We start from the raw sequence: 23734 nt of genomic DNA, 5'->3' as shown, positions 1-23734 counted from the left end.
TTCCTCCTCCTATTAATTTTAAAGTCTTTCCTGTTGTGAGTTAATTTTTCTTGCAACAGGGCTTCTTAATATCTCATCTTTTACACGCAGGATGCTGACTCATTACTGGGTTTCCTTAATCAAGGGTTTATTTGCACCCTCCCTAAGCTGGCCACTGACATCAGTAAAGTGCAAGGACCATGTCCGACCATGAAAAATAATGTTCAAGAATGGCAAGATTTGTGCCATAAACTCCCTCACAGGCAGCTTTCCTACCTTCCTGTAGTCTTACACCTAAGGTTCATTTTAAAAAGATGGCTAACAAGAAGTAACCATGGTTCTGGCCACAAAGAGCTCAAAAATTGGAGGGAAATGTGGGGTTTCTGTTTCAATCATATCTGATCCCTCCACTCTGATTTAGAAAGTCAAAGTGCAAGTCTGAAAAGACATTCCATGTAGGTTATGAAGTAACCTGACAGATTCACAGAATTGCATGTAAACAAAACACATTAAGCTTTAATCATACTTCTGTCAGCTTCTTGAAGGCCTTATATTCTTTTCACTCACATCTCCAGCCTAGTGAGGAATTAGTCTGGAGACTACAGTCAGCCATTAGAAGTAAAGATGCTATTCCCCACTGATCTTCAATAATCAAGTGTGTTACATTCATTCTAACCCATCACCAGCTTAGCAAATTCCAACATTTTTTGAGAAAATAAACCATCAGCTTTTCTTAAAAGGCATATGCACAAGGCATAAACACACATGCAAGACATTTGACATATATATAACTGGAAGGTGTCTGCCCATAGTAGGGAGAGCAGGACTCCCTTCCAACCCAAACAGTTCTATTATAACATGGTCTCCAGAACAAATATCTTCATTACTAGAAAACAGTAAGCACATGACAGGTAACACTGTGCAGATTCTCCATTTCTCAGGATGGAAGAGACATCTGGATTTTACCACAGTATTTTCACAGCTTAAGGCCAAAAGCATGCACCTGCAAAGCAAGAATGCTTGCCCTCTCCCAGCCAAAGAGGAAAACCACTTAAATAAGAAAACTGTATTTGAAAATGTAGAAAAAGCATTCAGTTTACTTCACACTACAAACTGTAGAATATTTTGGGTTGGAAGGGATCTTTAAAGGTCACATAGTTTCAACCCATTGTCACAAGTCACATTGCATTAAAGTCCTTCAAAAAGATGTTCTCATTTTTGACTCTTGTTGTTCCTAAAATGCCCTCTTTGCCACAAAGCCCCTTCTAGGACATAACTGCACACTGCCTCATTCACAGCCATTTACACCTGCCGAACACATCAGCTTATTTGGAATTTAAGAAAGCAGACAGAGAAAGCAGCCCTCAAGAGAGTCAAGTTATTGTTTTAACCAGCACAGGGGACATTTATATTTCTTATGTCAACAAATCTTTCAGCTTTGCACGCTAACATTACGGTAATGATACATTACCAATTGCTCCCCTTTGAACACTGACATTTTAGTATTATTTTATCAAAGATTCCACAGGAGCAATTATATGGAAGTGCAATTTTGTGACAGAAGAAGGAAATCAGAGGTATCTATGTGAAGCATTCCAGTAGCTCAAAACCAAGTTTAATTTACAGTATTATTTTGCAACAAAGTATCTTGAGTAAGATTAAAACTTTTAATTAAAGAAGATTACATGTTTCAGAATTCTAAGCAATTTGTCACAGGTCACCTACATAGGAAGTCTTCCAGATAAGGATGGCAATGGAAAAATGAGTCATATTGCAGCATACCATGTTAAATAAGACAAAATTTTATGGGAAATTAATGCAAGTTCTAATGTCTTGACAAAAACAGCTTAAGTGCCTTTTGAACATACACCACCTTTTTGTAAGTACTTTTTATAAGTACTGAGATGCATTGAAGAATGTACAAAATAATCAAAAAACTCAAATTACTTAGTAACTGCTATTACTTAAACAAAACTCCAAAAGAATGTTCTCAGTGCACCCTGTGGTCATATAACACCAATGTGGATATAACAGCAGAGAAATGCAGTACCTGTGTGTTATTTTTACAATTTTCCTACCTTGAATTGTGTGGTGTTTACTCACCTGCTGAATAATTTTGGAATCTTTTGGAAGGTTTTCCCTGGGTGGGACTTTTCCAAACAACTTCCAACCAGGAGCGCTTTGGACAGCAGGTTTGAGTTCCTTTGTCCTTTTAGTGAAGAAGTTTCTGAAAAGAGAGGAAGGATTTTGCTTTGTTTGTTATAAACATATAAACAAAGTATATTGTGCCTACTTACATGTCTTCAATTTCTCCACCAGTTTACCACTTGGGTGAATGTAGAGATTTACTGCTCAGCAAATACACAGTGCATTCTGCTTTCAAATAATTAATCTGAAGTGGAGCATCTTTCATTACAGGTGCTTTGATGCTAATATTTGTATTTAACACTAAACTTTACCTCTAAACCACTTAACGCAATATCAGAGCTTTTTTTTAGTAATAGCAGGCACTTTCTTATATATAAACTGCACACTGTCAGACTTTTATCTGGGGTTTGCTTTAAGTGTTTCTTCCTGATTTATTTGGAGACTGAAATGACAACAGCTGAAAAACACCCTGTAACTTAAGAGATTTTTTTTTAAATGGTGAATTATTACTTCTACCAATCTTCATACCTTCAACTTTCATAGCATGAACTAGAAAACCAGGAAACAATCACACAGCTCCAGTTTAGCAGACAACTTATCAGAGCCTAAAGCAATTACACTCAGAGGCAGATGACTGCATTGCTCTTACTTCCTAGAAGGCCAACCATCACAAGACTGTGTTAGTGACCACTTGTCAGATACTCAGCTATACTATTTGACTCCAATCACAAGTTCCCACAGAGCATGTTATGTACAAGTGCTTTAAAAATGAAAGAAGTGCATTTATTCTGAATACTGGAAAGTTACTTTCCAGAAACTCTTAACACAAGGGGATTAAAAGCTCTGCAGCCTGTAAGGTTATTTCTCAGGAAGCTTACCAGCTGACCTCAGAGAACAGAACAGGGGAGTACTTTAGGTGGAAGATGTTTTTGTAGTGTTTACTAGATAACTTCACGCTACTTCTGGAAAGAGATCCTCAGATTTATTCCTCACTTAATGTATTTTCTGTATTTTAAAAAACAAGTCCTTTTCCAAATTGGAAGCAGTCATGTTTGTGCACAGCAAACAGTCTCTTAGGTTTGCCCAGATAAAAGGAGCATGCTCCGACAACCACAATCTGTCTGAAAAGTGCTCAGGGCTCCTAAATTCCAGTGCTGAAAGGGTTTCTGGCCAGGCAGCATAGTTTTACAATTAGGAACTATTAGTGTTTGTAAGACCTTGTATGGTCTTCATACACAAGCTGTCTTTTTTTGTTCCCAGAATGTTTTTTGTTTTTTGGGAAACAAGCAAATGCCTGTCAAAAATCCCTTCAGTGCAAGTTTGTGTGAATGAACTCTACAGCCTGTGAGCTTGTGTGTAGCTGAGATCTAGCCACCAGCAAACAGCAGGCTGGAGAGATGGAGAAGTAGGTATTGATAGAACATGGAAGCCTCCCAAAAACTGATAAGCTCAATGGTGGTCCCATGGAATCCAGAAAAAAAAAAAATCAAGAAACCCAGAACACCAAGACTCTCTTCACTCCATTTGAGGCCACTGCCACTCACTACCAATTAAAAGACTGCATTCAAGAAAACAGCAGTTGCTATAGGCAAGCAGGGAGTACAGGATTATACACAGACCTGATAGATGAGAACACCATGAGAGATTTTTGTGGAATTCCCACAAAAGAGAATAGAATCTGTTGGTGCCCCACTACACTGTGCCACTTCTGTGAAGGTCTCCTAGATGTTGTTCCAACCCAATTACTGGGAAAGCATGTTTGGGAATAACTGATTGCATGGTTTGAATAGTCACTTGCCATTAATGAAATTGAGCCATTGCTACTAATAATAGTTTAATACAAATTGTTCTAGAAAGCATTGGTTGTGATTCACACATCTCACTCTGTCCCCATCAGAGAAATTTGTAATATCTTCATCCATCCCTGTGGAAGCCAAGTTAGAGCTTAGAAGCTCCAAGACAGTGGTTTCTGATATACAGCCTGGAAAGGAGGAACAGTGAAAAAGACCAGCCATGGTACCCATGCCTTTGAAAAAAACCCATCCTCAGTCAATCCCAGGACTGCACACTATTAGTGAAATAAACAGATCCACTCTGTAAGACAAAAAAAAAAAAGTGTGCTTACATAAATAACAAAGGCTCATTTCATAAGGACACTTTTCACAGTGCTTTACATTGTCTTCAGGAGGGAAGGAGGAGCATTCAAAGAATAAACAACAAAACAAGACAAGTTTTCTAAAGACAACATGTCACTCTACACTACCCCACAGCCCTTCCCTTAAATCTGCAACAGCTGTATTTGAACATCATTAGAGAAGACTTTTTTCCTCCAAAAGCAGGTGTGCAGAAAGGTACATTCTGGAGTATCTGTCTTGATTTCACAGGTAGCCATAACCATCCAGTCCCTGTACTTACTATGGAATACCACCAGGGTTACTGGGCAGTTGAACTCCACTGCCTCTAGCATTTGTAGAAGCTAAAAGATGCATTTAATATTGATGGCAATCTGTCACTGTATCAAAGCTGGTTCATTATTAACCAGGTAGCTGGTAGATTTTTAAAAGGAAAAAAAATGTGTAAACAGATTTTTTTAAATTAATATTCAATACAAAAAGATTTAGGCATGCTCATGGCTTTTACAAGATTTATCAGGTTTTTTCAACAAATAAAACATCAAAACAAACCTTCCTTAATGTAGTCTGTAAGGAAAGAAGTTTTACTTTTATTGAGCACATATTTAATGAAGTCCGGTTCTTGTGAAGGCTAAGAGCTGGTAAAACTTTGTATCCTGTCAGAATAAACTTCACACAGAAATTCTAATCCGAAAGAAATTAATGAGAGATTACAAATAAGCTTTGCTGAAGATGGAAGGACACTTCTTAATACATTGTTTTGGCAACTAACAATATCACATCTGAGGTGTTCTTGACAGCAGCAAAGACTTACAAAAGCCTTGTTAAGGAACAGCATCTGTGAATGCTCACAAGCTGCATTCACTGAACTGCAGGAAGTGTACTAGATTTGATGTATTTGTTGCTGCTTAGAATATTCATGAGTCTCCAGATCCCGGGAAGAGTCAACTATTGAAATGGCTGAAAAGTCAAGAGCATTTTGGTACAGAATCTCAAAATCCATTTGAAAACCTCAAAAATCCTTAAAAGAGAGCCTGCACCTTGGAACAGAACAATTCTTTCTGTTGCAAGGACCCACGGGACAGAAGTATTAAATTAGTTCATTGATTTAAGCTCTGGTTTACAAAAGCCCAGGGGAAAGCTGCAAGAGGTTTTTTCCCCTAGTTCTTATTTATATAACACATATTAACACCCTCAAATGACACTCCAAAATGTTTCAGTAGGTGCCTTGAAGAGCTCAAAAGCTTAATGAAGTGCCACAGAATGAGAAGTTATTGGCACGGACCAAGACATCTATTGCTAACATGCTTTGTATTACACTAAACAAAAACCTGTGGGCTGTGATCACACAACTGCAACAGCTGTAATGACAGCTATGGTGGTTTTCCCCTTATTTTTAACTGTGTTACTTCAACTATTCCTGCCTGTGCCCAGGATAGTCTGTGCAAGTTTCACCACCATACTGGTGATACAGCAATTCAAAAATGTTAACCATTTCTACATTAACACTATGTTCTATTAATGAAATTGCTTGCTTCCATTCCACTTTTGCTTTTGAAATTACTTTTTGGTTGCTATTTAGGATTAATTAGTGCAGTCTAAATGCAATTAGAATTAAGTCTCAGAAGGGGATAGGTGGAACTTAATACTTTTTTTAATTTACTTTGATTTTTTTAATTTACTTTGGGGTTTTGACTTCCCCTCCCCCCAAAAAAAATCTCAACACAAAAAACTTCTTTCCAATTTCCAAGTAGCTATAGGTCCAGAGGATGACAAATTTCTAAGATTTAGAAGAACTTACTGGAAAATATGAGACAATTACTTCAACTTTGATCTTAAATTTTATCCAAAACCAGATTGTGCTGTTCAAAGCACAACAGCCACTCAAATAAAGCTGGAGTGCTTTGAACAGCAGCAGGTAGGAAGGGCTCAGGGTAGATCCCTCTGCAGCACTCTGCCTCTAGGTAACACTGAGTCACCTCTCCACAAGAACAGGAGTTTGACAAGAATCTTTTGTTTGACCAGAAATGTCAAACTAACCTCCTTTCAAGCTACACACCATTTTGCTACAGCCCTTTCAACAAAGATAACATATATGGATCTTCCCTTTGTACAGCTCCACTGTGTGCCACAAACAACAGGCTAGCAGTACTGCACTGCTTTGTGCATCCCAGCAACATCTCAAGTAGCTTTCCTTCCCAATCATTCAATCACCTATTCTGACACTTTTAGCAATCTATAGACAGATTTCAGGTGTAGAGGAAGGTTGGAGTTACACCTGAGCCTTTTAGGATGAATATCAGTATAAAGCATACTAACAATGAGACTACTTTTCTCTAATTTATTCATCTTGCACTACACAAAAATGGCGAAATTCAAGAGGAGAGCATAAACCATGTGATCCTCAATAAAATATTGATAATTTAGGATTATTTTACCAATAAATTCATGCTGTGTTTATATCTCAATGCTGAAATGTAAACTACTATTCTCTGATTTCTCATCCTTACAAGATCACTTTGAGCTTGCTCAAAATGTTTACCCATTAAATTTACGAAAAGAGACCTCAAGTTATACTAACATAGTAAAAGTTACTTTTTTTAGATAAAAAAGCTAACTGTCAAAAATGCTTTTCTGACTTTTACTTTACACACAACAATCTGGTATACTGTCATTTTCCATCATCAATCATTTCTTCTCATTGCATCCATCCTTCAAGAGCTTTGATAACAGTGAAGTTGTTATGCGGAGAAAACAAGATTTGAAAGCCACAAGAACTGACAGAGGAGGTGAGGGCTGATTAGATTTTCCTTTTGATTAAGCACCTAGTACCTGTTAGTAAACACTGCATAAGACAACTGCATCATTTTAAATCCAGGGAAGCAACAAACAAACAGGAAGGAATCAGCATCCCATCAAGAACATCCTCACTCTATCATACAGAGCTTTTCCTCACAGAATCACAAAGACTTAGAAGGGAAATCCAGGACAGAAGTAATGCTACAAAAAAGCACCAAGTTGGACAAAAAAACCCAATATATTTTCTCTGTGTTTTTAATATAGTTACAAAAATACTAATACTAATTTAAAGCCTTGAAGTTAAATTTCTCTGAAATAACATTAAAAATCTACTGATTACAAGAAAACCTCAGAGCATGTAAAAGGAATAAAGTAACAAAATTCATTAAAAACTGTGTTTGTATTACAAAACAACTGATTTTGCATCCCCACAAAGACCAGAGTTCTGCTTGCACATGCCATCTGCTCTTGCTCCACCCCATGCTAATTTCTTAATAAGCTTCATAGGCATACAAAATAGGTGTGTGTTTGAAACTTGATGAAATTTGAATAAGCTGAAAGACGAGTTGATAAGGAAATGACTTATTTACCCAACAATCTTTACCCACAGAGCTGTATCAGTAAGGAGTTAGAAGAGGCAGGAATTGCTATAGATACATTTTTACAGATAGAAAACCCTAAAATGAGTTGTTTTTACTTAAAACCATACTTTTAGAACAAATTCTGGAAACCTCTACATGCCTGCAATTCCATACTCTATATGGAATATTCTACAGCCAAATACAAAACAAGAACTATTACATTCACATTGGCATCTCTTTAGCAGACATAACACACAAATGCTGCTTAAGAACACGGCAGAATTCTTCTCCATACTCGAGTCTTGGCCATTCTGTTATGCTCTAATGTGAAATAATTTGGAAAAAAAAGCAGACAAAAAAAACCCCATTGCTTTATTACGTAGAATTAGCCCCTCTGCTTTAAACAAGACTTTTCAATAATTTATATTCAGAAACAAAGGTAACTCAACTCTAAGCATAAATAATGAATCATTGAAAGGAAATAAAACCTTTTTGGTTAGCCACTCACCAAGGCTGCAGAGCAACAGGCATTCTACATTTCTAATTTCAATAGCTTCAAGTGTCAGCCCATTTTGATCCAACACATTTGTGATTGCTCTCAGCGCTAGTTTCAAAGTTGTGCCCTATATGGGAAGAGATATGACCCAACCCGTTTTACAATTTACGTTTTCCACCATTTTGCTAAAAGCAGCAGCTAGATACAAGATTCTCTTTTAATTTTATTACCCCAACCACAGATTTGTTACAGGTTTCTAGTTTTAGGACCTTCTAGATGTAAAGATCTGCTCTGTCTCTCTGCACCAAGACAACCCAAAGAATATTCTAAACTACCCTCTCCAAAGGAGCTTCAATGTTTGTAATACTCTAAACCTGCAGTCTTAGAGGCTGCACAAGCAAGCTTTTGGCCTCTCTCCCCTCCCCACCCATCTAACAAAAACAAAATAAGGAAACAAAAAATCCTACCCAGAAAAACAACCATCCTCAGCAAGACCAAGCTTGTAGTACTTCTTAAAATTAAATATGATGTCTCCATTTATATTAGTGATCAACCAAATCCTTGGCTACAATTAGGTATACCTGAAATTTAATGCACTGTCAAGGACAGTTCTCAAGCTAAGGATTGAGAAGCTGGAAGGAGGTGGCTTCTGGCGTCTTGGAGAGGACAAAGATTGACAGAACTATCATGGAACTGCACTGATGAGACTTAATTAGATCAACTCTCTTATCAAGCTCCTAGTGGATATCAATCCCAAAGTGGCTCTACAAACTCTGCTGGCAGAACAGTTTTACTACAGGTACACAAACACTTGGGAAGTTTTAAGAGTTGGAAGTGCTTAGCAGTATTACAGAACACTTTGTACAGAACACTCATTGATAAACTGTATTTTACCAGACTACATTCTGCTCCTAACAAAGAGCTGTTGCCCAGGTCAGCTTTACAAGCAGTTCAAGCATTCAAAAACATACAGCATTCATAAAACATACAGCATTCATACATCAAGCAGACACATAAGCAAGGTAACTGATGGGGTTAAATTTCAGAATGGTTTAATACAAATAAAGGAAGAGAATCAGCCTTTACTTTTCAGAGTGAATTAGCAAAGCAGAACTTTATGCCAGACTGTTCTATCATTTTCATATTTGATCAGGCAGTTATAAAGCTATTTTGACACTACACCAGACACTATGGTCAATCTTCTCTAATAATGACCAAAGGTCACTTACCCACAGCATTTAAAACAAAATCTTGGATCACAGCTGTGAGAAGTGGAGAATTTTACCAGCTGACTACAGATGGTGTAGTGTATCTGTATTTTCTGGTATTTTTTGTATGGAATATGTAATCCATCAAAGTCACAGACACTTAATGAGCAACACACTCCAAGCAAAACAATGCTAGAGGAACAAGAGCCCTTCCTCCCACAAACCCACATAATGGGGAAGCCCATTTCTCCTCCGGGCACAGTAGTGTCCTACAATCCCTTCTGCTGCATCAGCTCCCACACCCTCTATACCTTGCAAGTCAATCCAGCTCACTAGTCCTACAGAAAACCATCAACACTTTTTCACTCTCTAGCCTAATGAGCAACAGCAGCTCACAGAGGATCATATAAATACCAGAAGCAGGGATGAAACATTTCCTTTGTTTCCTGACAATAACAAATTCTTCAGTCAGCCCACCAAGATATCTCACAAAGTACAGCTCAGTTAAACAAAGCACCTGAAATTGTTCTAGATGTGACTCACTTTCAGTTAAGGCAAAACTCACCAGCTTTATCAGGGCAATCACTATACCTATAGTTCAAATGTTTCTATACAATGTATGCTTCCAAAACAAAGGTGATAAAGATTTCCAGTCTTTGACATGGCCTACAAGTCTGTGAACTGGAAGCTGAAACACAGGGCAGTTTTATTTTGAAGACTGTCCCAGGGGTGACTGCAACTCTGACCAGCCTGGTTAAGCCTCAGTTAATATTTTTCCTTTCTGGTGCCTGACACAGTGCCTGTCAACTACTCGATTGCACAATGTAGCACTACAAGCACTGCAGCACTTCTGCAGTCACTCAGTGCATTGGGTTTCAGCTGCAACTAGCAATTCACAATATATTTTGTGTCAGTGCTTCAGTGATCAATTGCAGAAATACTACAAAACACATGAATTAATTATTGATTGATTAGCTGATATAAGAAGGCCAGGGACTGATTTAATTCAGTTTTGCCTGACAACTTTTCTAAAAATGAGGAAGAAATTTTCCAATCTACCACTCCACTACTTACAGAATTTGAAGAACAACAAGTAATTTGCAAAACACAGTTTAAAACAAGAAAAAGCTAGAATAATAGAATCATTTAGGTTAGAAAAGACCTCTAAGATAATTGAGTCCAACTATTAACCCAGCACTGATAGGATCACCACTTATCCATGTCCCCAAGTGTCACACCTACATGACTTTTAACCACTTCCAGGGATGGTGACTCAACCACAGCCTGTTCCAGTGTTTGACTAGCCTTTCAGTGATGATGCTTTTCCTAATATCCAACCTAAACCTCCCCTGCCACAACTTGAGGCTGTTTTACCTCTCATCCTATCACTTGATAAGTGGAAAAAGAAACTGACACCCATGTCAGTACAACCTCCTCTCAGGTATTTTTGAATGACAAGGTCTCCCTTCAGTCTCCAGTTGTCCAAACCACCCCAGTTCCCTCAGCTACCTAAGGCAGACAGATGCCAACCACACAAATACCTTTGATAGCAAGTGGTTTGTTTGAGTTTTAAAGCATTCTGGCATCCAGCACACAAACTGCTTCATTACTGCCCAGCAGCAGACAAGATCCTACATTAATGAATGCATTAGGCAACTGAAGCAACACAGACAGGACAGAGCTTTGCAAGGTCTGAGGCCTGACCACAGCCAAGCTTAGACTGCCTATTCTACAGCTGGCCTTCAGGAAGTTTAGACCAACAAATGTCACAGGCAAGGGGAGCCAACAAGGAAGCTTTTATTATGCTACATGATCAAAAGACACTCTTTCACTTACCCAAGAGCACATTAAATAAAACTTCCCAACATAACAATGGAAACTGAACATAGCTTCTTCTTAATAAAGGAGTACCTTGGAGAAGGGAGAAAAATTGTAAGAAAGTACTCCTCTGGGCTACAGCTTTTCAGTCAGGCCATAAGAAAGTAGGAAAGGAATTCAGAAGAACACCAGTCTGAGTGTTTGGCTCCTAGAAGTTCTGAAAGAATAAACTCATCTATGACCATGAAAACTAGTTTTCTACTAATTGAAGTCATAAGTTCACCCACACAACAGCCACGCTCTTCTTCAGACTGTTACCCCAATATCGAGCCAGAAGCAAAATGCTCTGCAGGTGGCTTGCACAGCTGACTGGTTTCTGAAAATACAGAGGCAAATTATCAGTCTCTTTTGCAGGCTCTCCTTGTGCTCAGACTTCATTCAAAAATCTGTAGGATTTTTATGCTAAGCTCTCTCAGACTCTGAGAGGTTTGACTGAGCCTCAGAAACAGGCTGCAGTACTAGAGAGATGAAGCAGAAACTGTGCTTACTTCTTCAGAAAGCAGTAATAAAAAGATGCACACACAGAGGCTGCAAAGTTTAAAGCAATGCAAACCACCCAGTTCAACAAACCTAGTATCTTCCCAGCTGAACAACAAACAAGATCAATTATGATAAATAAAAAAGGACAGATGTTTGTATCGTAAACATCTCAGCAGTTCCAAGAAATTGAAGAGAGGAGTAACAATTTTTGCATCCACATGAATGCAATGTGACCAAAAACCCTTAAACTCCTTTTTTATTCTTAAGCAATCAGGACAAAATAACCTAATGAATAACTGGAACAGCCAAGAGAGCAAAAAACATAAAACTATCATTTTCTTAGAGGCCAGCTGTGATTTAAGTGATCTCCTTTGGTTGTTATTTCCCATGTAAACCATTCTTCTTTTAGTCACAGCCTATTCAGAAGAAATGTTCCATTCACTTTGTCACTACTCTCAATATACTCTGTAAGAAACCCTGTGACCCCAAATAAGCAGAAGAGACCAATGAATGAAAAGGCCTTCTGCAAAATGAAGGGGAGGGGGAGAAGAGAAGATGCTTTCAGATTAAGTTTAAATGCCTCTGTAGAACACTCCTGAACAAAACAAGCTATGATTCCAACAGTTTGCTGCACACAAAACAGCAATTTAAGCTGATTGGCTTGAAAAAATCCACACAGTCCCCCACAAAAAAAAAAAAAAAAAAAAAAAAAAAAAAAAAAAAAACCACACCCAAAAAAACCCTACAGCATTAGTTTAATGAGAACTTACTTCATGAAAATTCATACTAGGATTACAAAACTCCTAGTGCAAATATATGTACCAATGAAGAATATAACATTGTGCATTACACTATCCAGCAAGGAGAGCAGAAAAATTGCTAACAATACTGTAGCCATTACAGGTTGATGAAGACTATACATTTAAGGTTTCAGAAGTGCCATCTATTCAGGCAGCTTTTTTTCCTGAAGGGGGTAGCTGGGGAAAGACTTGCTGCAGACAGAACCTGGAGCAACGTGGCCTTCTGAAACCTATCCAGAATTAAATCAACATAACATTCTTCTGCTTGAGCTCCTGAAATTTCACTTTGATTTGCTGGTCAACAGACATCCTAACCAAACTGATTCTCTGGGTGCATAGCATCTTATCTATGGTGAAACACTCATCAAAAGTCAGAAACTGGTCAACATGTGAACACAATGTCACAAAATAAATCATTCTTCACAAATGTCAAGGAAGACTCCACAGAGGAGCTTCTCAACTTGATAATATGAATGCCATTTCCTATTTTTATCAAGTTACTTATGTCTCTAACTCAGGAAAAAAAGAGTACTGTTTGAAGTTGCCCACAGATTAGGGTCTTGGTACTCTCGCTTACTTTTTCCAATCAGCTTTAATTGAAAGCAATTATATGTATCCATTTCTTCACTTAGGTTACAAAATTACTTATAGAAAGCAGAAACAACTGCACCCAAAAACAGAACGGTGAAGGGTGCCCTTATGGTTTTTCAGGAAAGCTTTTACATATTTCCTTAACTCTTCTCTCTAATTATCTTTCCAATATATTGATGGTATCGCTGCACTTTTTTTCATTTGTTCTGTTTTAATCTGGACAATGTAAAAACAGCACCAAAATCAAAAATAAAACACACAAGTTTTTTCAGTAAGATCTGATCAAGATATAGGCACAGGCAACAACGGAATGGAATTTAAGCACCATGAAGTGACCCCACCAATCTGTTTTCTTATCTTTACATGAATGGAAGGTTTAGAAGACCTATCAAAAGGACAGACCATTCCCATTTGATTCATTTTTGATCAAAAGTCCACTAAAGATTTTTCTTCTCCATAGGTGCACAGTACATCCCCTGAAGCTTCATGATGATTTATGTATGCAGAGCTTTTCTCTAAGAGAAATGTTGATTCTGGTACTAAACCTTCACAAGACCCATCTAGGTAGATGCCTAGGTAGTGCAAAGAGCTGCAAGTGGTACTTAGTAATAAACTGAAATATAAGCTACATAGCTAGAGACACTACTGTGCACTGAGCAGCAATACTCAATGAACCTCCCTGCAACCCTCCAGCCTCTGCCAAGGACATCTGTAAAGGCAAGAAGATTAGCAGCTTTTGAAGGACTACCTACTCATGGAACAACAAGACTGTGTTTACAAAGAGGGAGACAAAGACGTGAGCTTCAGTGATTTCTTAGTGCTTTGTGCCTACAAATACTGACTTCTTTCAACTTTCCATCATCTCCTCAAGTGAATATTTTTCAAAACTTCTAGACAACAAACACAATCACTCTGGGCAATGAAGGAAGTTAGTATGAGACTGAAAACATTTTCCATAAGAATTTGTGTGCCAACTAGCCATACATACTTATAACTCCTTACACCTGTTTCTCACAGCACACTCCAAAGACCTACAAGAAGTGGCAGTTATGAATTAACCTCATTGTGAATCTTGGGTGAATACTGGAACACGAGTACTTGGGAAAATGGTGCTCTACTACTAAAAAAAGCAAGTATCACTGTTGTCAACAGTAAGCTTTGAATCCAGGAAAAAGAAACTTTGCCAACTACCAGATACCTAAATTTGTCTAGCAAACACACAAGTCAAAAAGGTACTATATCTACACAAGCTGAAAAGATGGCTGCTACCTACCTATAGAACTATGAAGTAGAACTCATCTTTAGAAGGGGTTCAGAATCAGGTCTTTATCTCAGCCCTGAATTACTTGCTGCTCCTTGACCTTTTTGTTTTACTGTTTTGCTCTGTCCCTCAAAGCAGCACATTTAGAGCATACTGTAGTCAAGGTAATAATCATGGCTTTAATTCAACTGTCCATGCAATGTTCCTGCTCACTGAACCATTCTGCACCCAACAGGGATCCAATAACCCAAGAACAGAGCATTGCCCTTGTAAGCTGCTGTGTAAGACCACAAACCTAAGAACAATGCCTGTATATGACTGCATTATCAATCATATGCAGGACTACGAAGCAGTGACAGGTGACTTGCAAGAAGCCATTTATTGCTCTGACCAAAACAGCAGCACGGTGGACACAAGTGACCATAGCCATGCAATTTTCCTTGCCATGACACTCTGCTTCACATACTGATCTACTTGTGGCACCCCACTTCACATGTGAAGAGAAACAAGATGTACAGCAAAACCAATTATTTTTCTGTTAGAAGCTGTTAGTATTGATTTGACAAGCTTAATGATTTGGAACAAAAACAACTTAAGATTCTAAGGCCATATATCATGCCTAATACTTACCTGAAAGAAAGGTCCTAGTCACCAAAGCTTTCCCAGGATCTTAAAGTAATTATTAATGACAATCTCAAGGGCACAGCCACTCTCCCTGTCACAGAGTTTGGATAAGATGCATCTGATGACAGCTGCTTGCTTTTTCCCCCACCTCACCTCATCAGTTTTCTCTCTGGTTCAGTGAATGAAGACAGACAATTAACATGGATTATTTCAAAGAACTATGAAGCAGGTCAGTCTGATAACTGAAGAGCTGGGAACAAGCTGGAACAGCTGGAAACAGCAGCCTCCTAACCCAGATCTGTCTGATCAAACTGGTCACAGCAATTACAACAATAAAGTTGAAGGCAGTAGGACTTCCCCCTTGCCTTCTCCTTCTTAAGTATTTGCAATAAATGTCCAGCTTTCAGAATAATTTTCATATAATTATGGCTATTAGAAAAACACAACGGGAAATACCAAATTTTAGACAGTTTGCAAACTCAACAAAGAGCATTACAAGCACAAAACATCCTACATAAGATACTCCAGGTTGCTGGGCTGTGTAGCCCCTCCAGTACCTTTTGGGTTTCTTCTTTACATTTTGGGAGCAGCTACACACTCTGACAAAACACAAATGAGTTGCTTTCTCTCAGGTACACAACCACTTGGTACAACTCAGACTCTGGGGAACAATATCACTTATGAGCCTGTGCATATTCAAAAATACAAGCAACCTTCTCCTGAGAACTTCACAAGGAAGTAGAGTTGTTAAAAACATTCAAACACAGGACAATTTTTTACACCATTTCAGTTCTCATTACTGATATCCTCTTTTTAAGAACTACAGGATAAGGATAACCCACTTACATTGGAAATTGTCAGCTTTGAATTAATCTGGACAGTTTAAATCAAAGTGAGAAGTCTAAGCTCTTGAAATACAGGTTCAGAAGACAAGAACTAACTACTGAAAAAGTTATAAAAGTTTCATTACCACTTTTCATAATGGATATTACCCACTCTAGTATTTATTTATCTAGAGACAAATCTATCAAGCAAGACAAGTTTGAATTTGCTTTTAAAGAAAATCACTGGAAGTTTTCATTAATTAATCTCATCCTGGCCGATGAGATTAAATCAGCTGTAACTAAGACTCTTTTATGAATGTATAGGCAGAAGTGAAGGTAGCCAGTATTGCTCATTAGGCCAAAAGCACCAGAGGCACAGCCAGCTGGGCCAGTCAGGCACTGTGAGATAAGATTTCCTGAGAGCCACTTTTCCACTGAGGTGTCTGTACTATAGCTTTTGTCAGGATAGAAGCAATTACACTTTTTTATATATTACCCAAGCCTTTACTAAAACCAGCAAATATCAATGTATATTGACAACTTCTACTGCACACCAAGTTCAAACTTTTCTATTGTCCTGGTTTTAACTGGGATAGAGTTAATTTCTTCCCAGTAGCTGGTACAGAGCTCTGTTTTGGATTCAGTACTGGAACAATGTTGATAACACATTGATGTTTTGTTTGTTGCTAAGTTGTGTTTATCCTAAGTCAGGGACTGTGTCTCATGCTCTGCCAGTGAGGAAGTACACAAAAAGCTGAGAAGGAGTATAGCTGGGACAGGTGATCCAAACTGGCCAAAAGGATTCCACACTATAAAAACCTAATGCCCAGAACATAAACTGGGGGAGTTACCCAGAAGGGGCTGATCAGTGTGTAGGGAAAGGGTCTGGCATTAATCAGTGGGTGGTGAGCAACTGTGCTGTGCATCACTTGTGTTTTTCTTTATATTATCATTATTATTATTATTACTATTATAATTATATTTTACTTTGCTTAAATTACCACATTTTTCTTATATTGACCTACAAGTTTTACTTTTGATTCTCCTTCCCATTTCACTGGGGCCAGGGGTGAAGGGGGTGGAAAGCAAGAAGCTGTGTAGTGCTTAGTTACCACCTGGGGTTTAACCACAGAATCTATGAGGAAAATGTTCCAGAATTTCAATCAATTATTGATTTGGGGCAAAATACAAATGTTACCGGTCGATGTGTTCAAGTAGTGAGGCAAAAGGAAGGTAATAGCACAGAATATTCTGACTTGGAAGGGACCCACAAGGATCATCGAGTCCAACTCTTTATGTGAATGGCTCAGACAGGGACTAAATTCACAATCTTGGCCTTATTAGCACCATTCTCCAACCAACTGAGCTACTCTCATACAATATACTGCAGTCCACATAACATGAGGAAAAAGGAAAAAAAGCATGGGAGGGAAAAACACTAATACGGAATAGCAGGAATCTCTCAGTCCATCCCTAAAACAAAGTGGGTGCACCAACCTTATTCTTCAACTGCTACTATTCTTATCCTGAAGAAACCATCTCCCCCTTTCCTGAGAGTTGGCAGAGGGAGCCCATTTCTCAATTTGGGATCCCACCTCGAGATCAAACCTCTCCCATCTCAAATCTTCAGTTAATAGAATTAATTTTTTTCTGTTATCTTAGAGACCTACTGTCCTATCAGAGTGACTTGAACAACAGCTATAACCACACGGTTTGGGAGACTTAAAACTGCTGGAAATTAAATTCCTCACTTCAAACATAATAAAGGTAATATAGAGTGGGCTATAAATTATTATGGTCCAGCTGCACCTCCTGTGTAGTATGCTAAAGAGTGAGTAAAGCAACAGAGATCCCAGGCGACAAAGCTTGATGTCCCACAGCTTTCGGTTTTGTGCTAGAAACTGATCAGAAGTCAATTCAAGCACAAAGCATAGTCCTTGAAGTTTTCAACACCACACTTAGAACTAAATAAGTAAACTCTATCTACACCGACAACAAGTAGGAAATGCTTTATAACACTTGGCAATTTCCACGACGATTTGAAAGGCGTTTCCAACACCAACAACTTTCACTTTATTCTCCAAGCGGTTTAATGAGTACCACTGTGATCGTTCAGACAGCGATATGCCCTGAGACAGGAAGCAAATTCCAGTTTGAAGTCCACGTAGTTCGTAGTAGCAAAAGGGCCTTTATCATCTTACTGTCACGTCCAAAGCCTCTATCCTGTCCTAAAAGTATCTGCTTCCTAGGGAAAGAGCTCGTCAGGGTCAGAATCGCCCTTCGTGCGACCCGCAGCAGGACAGACCCAGCTGACCCGCTCCTGCACAAGAGCTCACGGCCGCCCGTGACCCGGCCGGCAGACCCGCATCCCCCTCGCCCCAGGCTCTGCCGGGGACGGCCTCAGCGGCCCCGCCGCCGGCTCCTTTACCTGGTGAAGAACTCGGCGAAGCTGCTGCCGGCGCCGGCGATGCCCACCCGGTGCCGAACCCTCTCCGCGGACTCCTGCGGCGGCGGGGCCGGCTCGGCGGGCGCGGTCCCTCCGTGGGGCAGGTGCTCCGGGGCGCTGCGGCGGCGGCTCACCTCGTACGTGTTGCGGGAGTTCAGGTTCACGTCCGTGAAGCCGAGGGGCGCCGGGGGCAGGGCAGCGGGCTCCGCCCGGTCCCGGCAGGTCCGCGCGCCGGGGGCGGCGAGCACCCGGCCGCCGGCGTCGCCCCCCGGGCTGCGGGGCGGCGAGGGACTCTCGGCCGCCGCCCCCCCGCGCCGCTCCGCCTCGCTCCGCAGCCGGCAGCTCCTCAGCGGCTCTTCCAAGGCGGTTCCCAAGGGGACGCCTCCCGCTGGGCAGGGAAGGAAGCCCCCGTTCTGCAGTTTCGCTTCCTCCTCCTCCGGCTCCGGCTCATCCCGTCTTGCCCGAAGGGGTGGCGGCGGCGGTTCCTGCGGCGGCAGCAGGAAGCCGACGTCCCCGTTGGTCATCCTCCCGCAGGGGCCCACGGCGCAGGCGGCTCCGTTCGCGGGCTTCTCCGGGCAGCGCTTCCCACTCGCCGCCGCGGCGGGGCCGAGCGCCGCCAGGTACCGCTGCAGCAGCCGCTCCTGCCCCGGCCCGCCGCTCCGCCGGCTCGAGCCCCGGCTCCCATCCCGCTCCCCGTCCTCCTCCTCCTCCGCCGCCTCTTCCTCCGCCGCCTCCTGCCGGCCCGCGGGAAACACGGCTGCGCCGCCCGGAGCTCCGGCATCGTCCGGCCCCACCATTTGCCGCCGCGGAGCCCCGGGGGCGCGGCGGGGGCCGGGGCGCGCGCCTTCCTCCGCACCGGCGGCGCCGCGAGCGCTGGCAGCCGGCGCCGCTCCGCGCGTCGGGCAGCGGCCTCGGCGGGGGGCGGGCGGGCCCGGCACACGCAGGCGCGCGGCGCCGGCGGCGGCCCTTCCCCCCGGAAAGTCACCATAGAGAGGCCGGGCAGGAAGCACCCGCCCGCTCGCCCTCCCGGCAGGGTCGCACCCGGAACCATAGAGATGCCACCCAGACGGGCCCTCGCCCGCCAGGGGCGCTGTAGAGGCAGCGCCGCGCCCCCGTATCGTGTTGCACGGACAGCATTCCGCCGATGTGCCGCGGCTGCCGAAAGCCCATCCCAGCCGCCTCCGTCCGTGCCGGGATTGAGCGAACTGTCCCGGCTGGCTGGCAGCCGGGCACACGCACTGAACACTGGCGGGCTCCGAGCGGCGCGGCGGAGGGGCCAGGGAGCCCCGGCACCGCTGCCCCCGCGGCGGCAGAGCTGTGGGCACGAGGGACGGGCAGGGCAGGGCAGCATCGCTTTTTGGAGGAGACGGGACGGGGAGAAAAGGGAAATGAGATCGGCACTTCGAAATCCTGGGGTGAATCCTCTCCTGAGCAAGGGGTGGGATGTCATAACTCCTCAGGTTAACGCTGTAGAGGCGGATGGAGGGCATTTACAGGTCCCATCAGCTATGATTCCCACCACATTTCTCAGAGAAAAACCAAATTCTTACAGTCCCTTCGCCCCGGCAGGAGAGCAAGGCCACAAATCACGCTCAAAAAAAGAGGCAAAGGAGCTTCAAGTCCTCGGAAGAGCAGTAACAGCATAAGGTCCCATGCTTGCTCTTGTAAGCTACCCCTCCTCCTAGACAAACACAAAAAACACCCCAACCCAACAGATTACTTAGGCATTCCAACTGTAAATACTCACAGCTCGTAGCAAGGCAAGTGTCACTGTCCTGGGAATCCTTGGCCAAGGAAGTTCTCCATTTAATATCCCCACCTTAGAAGGTGCCAGCCTGGTGGAGAGCCTCGCTTTTAAAGGCAGGCAAGGGGAGCATGCCCTGGGGGAGCTGTGAACCCACCACGGGGAAGGAGCAGCCTCTCTAGCTTTCTTTTTTTTTTTTTTTTTTTTTTTCCATAGAAATTGTGAGCATTTTGGAAAGAAAGGTTTAAACTGGGATTCTTCTCCTAAATAAAAATTTGATGCATTTCATTGTGTTGTGATTTCTTAGCACTTTGCAGTATTAAGTCTGGGTTTTGCTCAAGTTAAAAAAATAGTGATTTTTTTTTTATTGTCATCTTGTAACTGCGCTTTTGAGGTCAGATGTGCAACGCTGGTGTTATACATGCAACTAGGAAGTCTGACCTCACCCTTTTTAACTTGAGTAACTGGCTAATAGTTATGATCTCAAATTTGATTTGACTATCTTGATAGCAAGCATACAGCCTCATCCAGCTGCAGCTGTGCCAAATATAAAGGACTATTGACCTCAGCTGCTTGCAAAAATACCCAATAAATATCTCCAGCATTGCCTAGCCTTTGAATATGCCAGCTGAAATGCTTGTGGGAACACTTTGTATGCTACTTTGGTCAAAAGAAACCATTAACAAAGATGAACTAATTAAGCTTTTTTTGTTAGCTAAGGCTTTCTAATTAAGGTTTTGCTGTAACTAAGATGGTAGGTTTTTTGTTCTCCACTGTGATTCGGGTCATCTCAGACACGTGGAGACTGATCACTCTCCTTGCTGTGTGAACACACATCCTGGGTGCTACAGAGGCTCTCTTGCTTTTAAGGAAACACTCAGATCCAGAGGGTGTCTGTGCTCATTCTCAACAGAGTGTTCCATTGTTTACCTGGGATGCTCTATGGCAGAGTCACCCTTGAACTGACCTCAGTGATTTCATTAATGCAGCAGCAGCAAAGCAGTCCCAGATGTTAAACAAGCTGAATGAAATGGAGACTGGCCTGAGGGTGTAACGCAGGGCTGGGTTGTGGTGCACTGATTTCAGTCAGTGCAGCAGGGGTAGCTGGTAATTGTGCCAGAGGTTCCAAAGGATAGCACATTGTGTTGCACAAAATAAGACCATTTGGTTCATTGGATTTGCATTGATTTCCACCTCCAGGACTGCTGTGGTTTAATCCCAGACAGCCATTCACTCAATCTCCCCGTGGGATGGGGGGGTGTAAAAATGAGGAAATCCATAGGTCGAGATAAAGACAGTTTAACAGGTAAAGCAAAAGCTGTGCACACAAGCAAAACAAAGCAGGGAATTAATTCAGCACTTCCCATCATCAGGCAAATGTTCAGCCAGTTCAGCTCAGTCTGATTTGAATGAGTAAGGATGAGCAGATAGTTGCAGAATGCTGTAAAGAATCCACAGGGAAGAAGTGGGACTAAATAGTGGATTATGAATGAGAAAACTGTAATTTATAATGTGTTCCCAAAGACTGAGAAACAACACTAGTCTGTAAAAAAAACCAAACAACAAACTGTATAACTAATAAGCCAATGCCCATCACTAACTTCTCATTTTCAAAAGGACAACATAACAAGGATTCAAGTATTAGTCTAACACTTGTGCAATCAATGCTGCTAATTGAAATACCCACAGTAACAGGTACACCATAACCAATATGCAGCTGATGGTTTCTCAGAGCTGTTTCATTACTTCTGTAATTAAAACATGGAATGGCTTCCTCAAATCAATGTATAGGAAGAGCTGTTCCCTAGGGCTCCCAAAACCTCAGATGTTCTTGTATTTACAATATAGTTGTGATCTCTGGCAGTTCACTCCCAAGGCTTTCACTTCTTTGGAAATGCTGCTTTGGAAAGAACATCTTGCACCCCACTAATAGTAGTTTACACTTTTAATACAACGCCCTCTGGACAAGATCTCATCTCAGAGTGTAACTAACAATTAATTAAGTTGTTTGGCAGACTCCTGCACACTGAAAGCTTCTCCTTGGCACGCTCCCAGTCCTGCTGCAGTCCTAGAATTAAATTACACTGCCTGTGGATCAAACACTCTGTATACCTGTATTAAGGCAGTTCGGTCTGTATTACTTTGCTTGTGTATGTTTATGCTTGTGGTGGTTCAAACAGTGCCCAAAACACCCTGAGCACTGCTATGGCCTAAGCTGTAGTTGTCATTGCTCTGTTAGGCACCAGGAGCCTTTCCAGGTTATTGACAGCCACTGGAAGACTCTCCTTCATGTTTCCCACTGCCAGACAGAGCTAATTAGATTATATACCTATATATAGACTTCTGTTTCCTTCTGGCTATCACCATCAAAATACAGAAAAGCCAAAGTCTCCAATGTATCCAAATGCTCCTGGTTTAAATGTCATTAAATCCATATGGACATAGGGAGTTACCTAGAAATCACCCTTATGTGAAACCAGGTTAAAATAGAAACAAACAGAAGTATTTATTACCACATCCAAAATAAATTTGTAATCACACAGGTTCTTAACAGTGGAAAAAATATTATTGAAAGAAATTTAAAATCCACTTCTGTTATGATCCAAAACTCTTTTGCTTTCCTCTTTCTATCCAGTTAACCAATTAGACACTTACCTGACCCACAGTCCCTGTCCATGTCTGCCAGAAACCTCATGATGTGTTCACAGAGACTTCAAGTTTTCTCTTCCTTTTTGTACAAATTCACCTGTTGAGATGCACAAAAATGGGCAGAGAACAGACACAGATGAAGCAGAAGAAAAGGAACAAGTAAGTGTCAACAGGCAACACAGGGCCTCATATTTCTCAGCCTGAGATTGTCACTTGCTCAGGCAGTAACTCTGTGTTGTTAGGGGAGCATATTTTTGGGATGAAGTGAAAAGGAGGTCACTAGTGAAGAGGAGATCTGTGCCCATTTCTCCTGTCCCTGAGAACATTTTGGCCTGTTGTTCTCTACCTACCTCTTTTAGGTTTATGGAGTTTAGAGGACCAAGAACAATTATTCTCTCACATATTTCATCCACTAATTTTGAATCACATATATCCAGTCTCAGCTGGTTTTGACGGTTTAAAAAACTTTCTGGTTTTTAGGCAGGATAGCAGCATGGTTCTTAGACGACAGCAGTACCCATTTTTTGTGAGAGTTCATTCAACTGCAGGGATTTTACTTTGCACTTTTTCTACCAGTGTATATGGTCACGTGCAATAAGAGTGTTTACTTTTCTAACATCAATACGTTGTTGATAAACATTTGTTGGTTCTCCCTTTCGGTGATTACAACAATTCCTGTCTCGGTCTTGTGCTGTTTGCTTACTGTGTCATTAATACAGATAAAATCACTTCTATGGCTGATAAAGCAAAAGCAGGAAGGAAAGTAATACATGGGATTTATTCTTTTCTCTTTTTTTTTTTGGCCAAGTAATATTTGATTTATATTCTGTAATAATATTTTTAAATAATGTTGTAATACACATTGGGCAGTGTATGGCACTGAGTGTATTACAGTGAGGAGTCTCTCTTTTCATTCTCCAAACACATCCTCTTCATAAGGTAAGTTCACATTAAATATTTATGAATAATCTTGTTGATCTGATTTTAATTTTCCCTGAACCTACAGATGCTATGTATGAATATACAGCATGACTCTAAAATGTTGCCAAGACTGAGTATCAGGACCTGAGTGCTTTTAAATTCTGTTTGATAAA

The 23734-nt window shown here is 41.3% G+C and overlaps 1 protein-coding gene across 2 annotated transcripts in view; it reads right to left on the bottom strand.

Moving 5' to 3' along the window:
- TBC1D12 (TBC1 domain family member 12) overlaps positions 1-19154 on the bottom strand; it is a 40748-nt gene extending 21594 nt beyond the window's left edge. The window contains exons 1-2 of one of the 2 annotated variants that reach the window (XM_030241153.2): positions 18230-19154; positions 2083-2206 (exon numbers count right to left, since the gene is read on the bottom strand). In XM_030241153.2, coding sequence (XP_030097013.2) covers positions 2083-2206; positions 18230-19044 — 939 coding nt within the window. In that variant the 5' untranslated portion in view covers positions 19045-19154. The remainder of the gene's footprint in view (positions 1-2082; positions 2207-18229) is intronic. The other variant, XM_030241154.2, reaches the window with a different exon arrangement.
- Positions 19155-23734: the final 4580 nt, after the last annotated feature.

This window comes from Serinus canaria, chromosome 6 (assembly GCF_022539315.1).
Source record: "Serinus canaria isolate serCan28SL12 chromosome 6, serCan2020, whole genome shotgun sequence".
NCBI classification, from domain to species: Eukaryota; Metazoa; Chordata; class Aves; order Passeriformes; family Fringillidae; genus Serinus; species Serinus canaria.
Note: the sequence above shows the minus strand (reverse complement) of the source record. Positions and strands in the feature narration are given on the sequence as shown.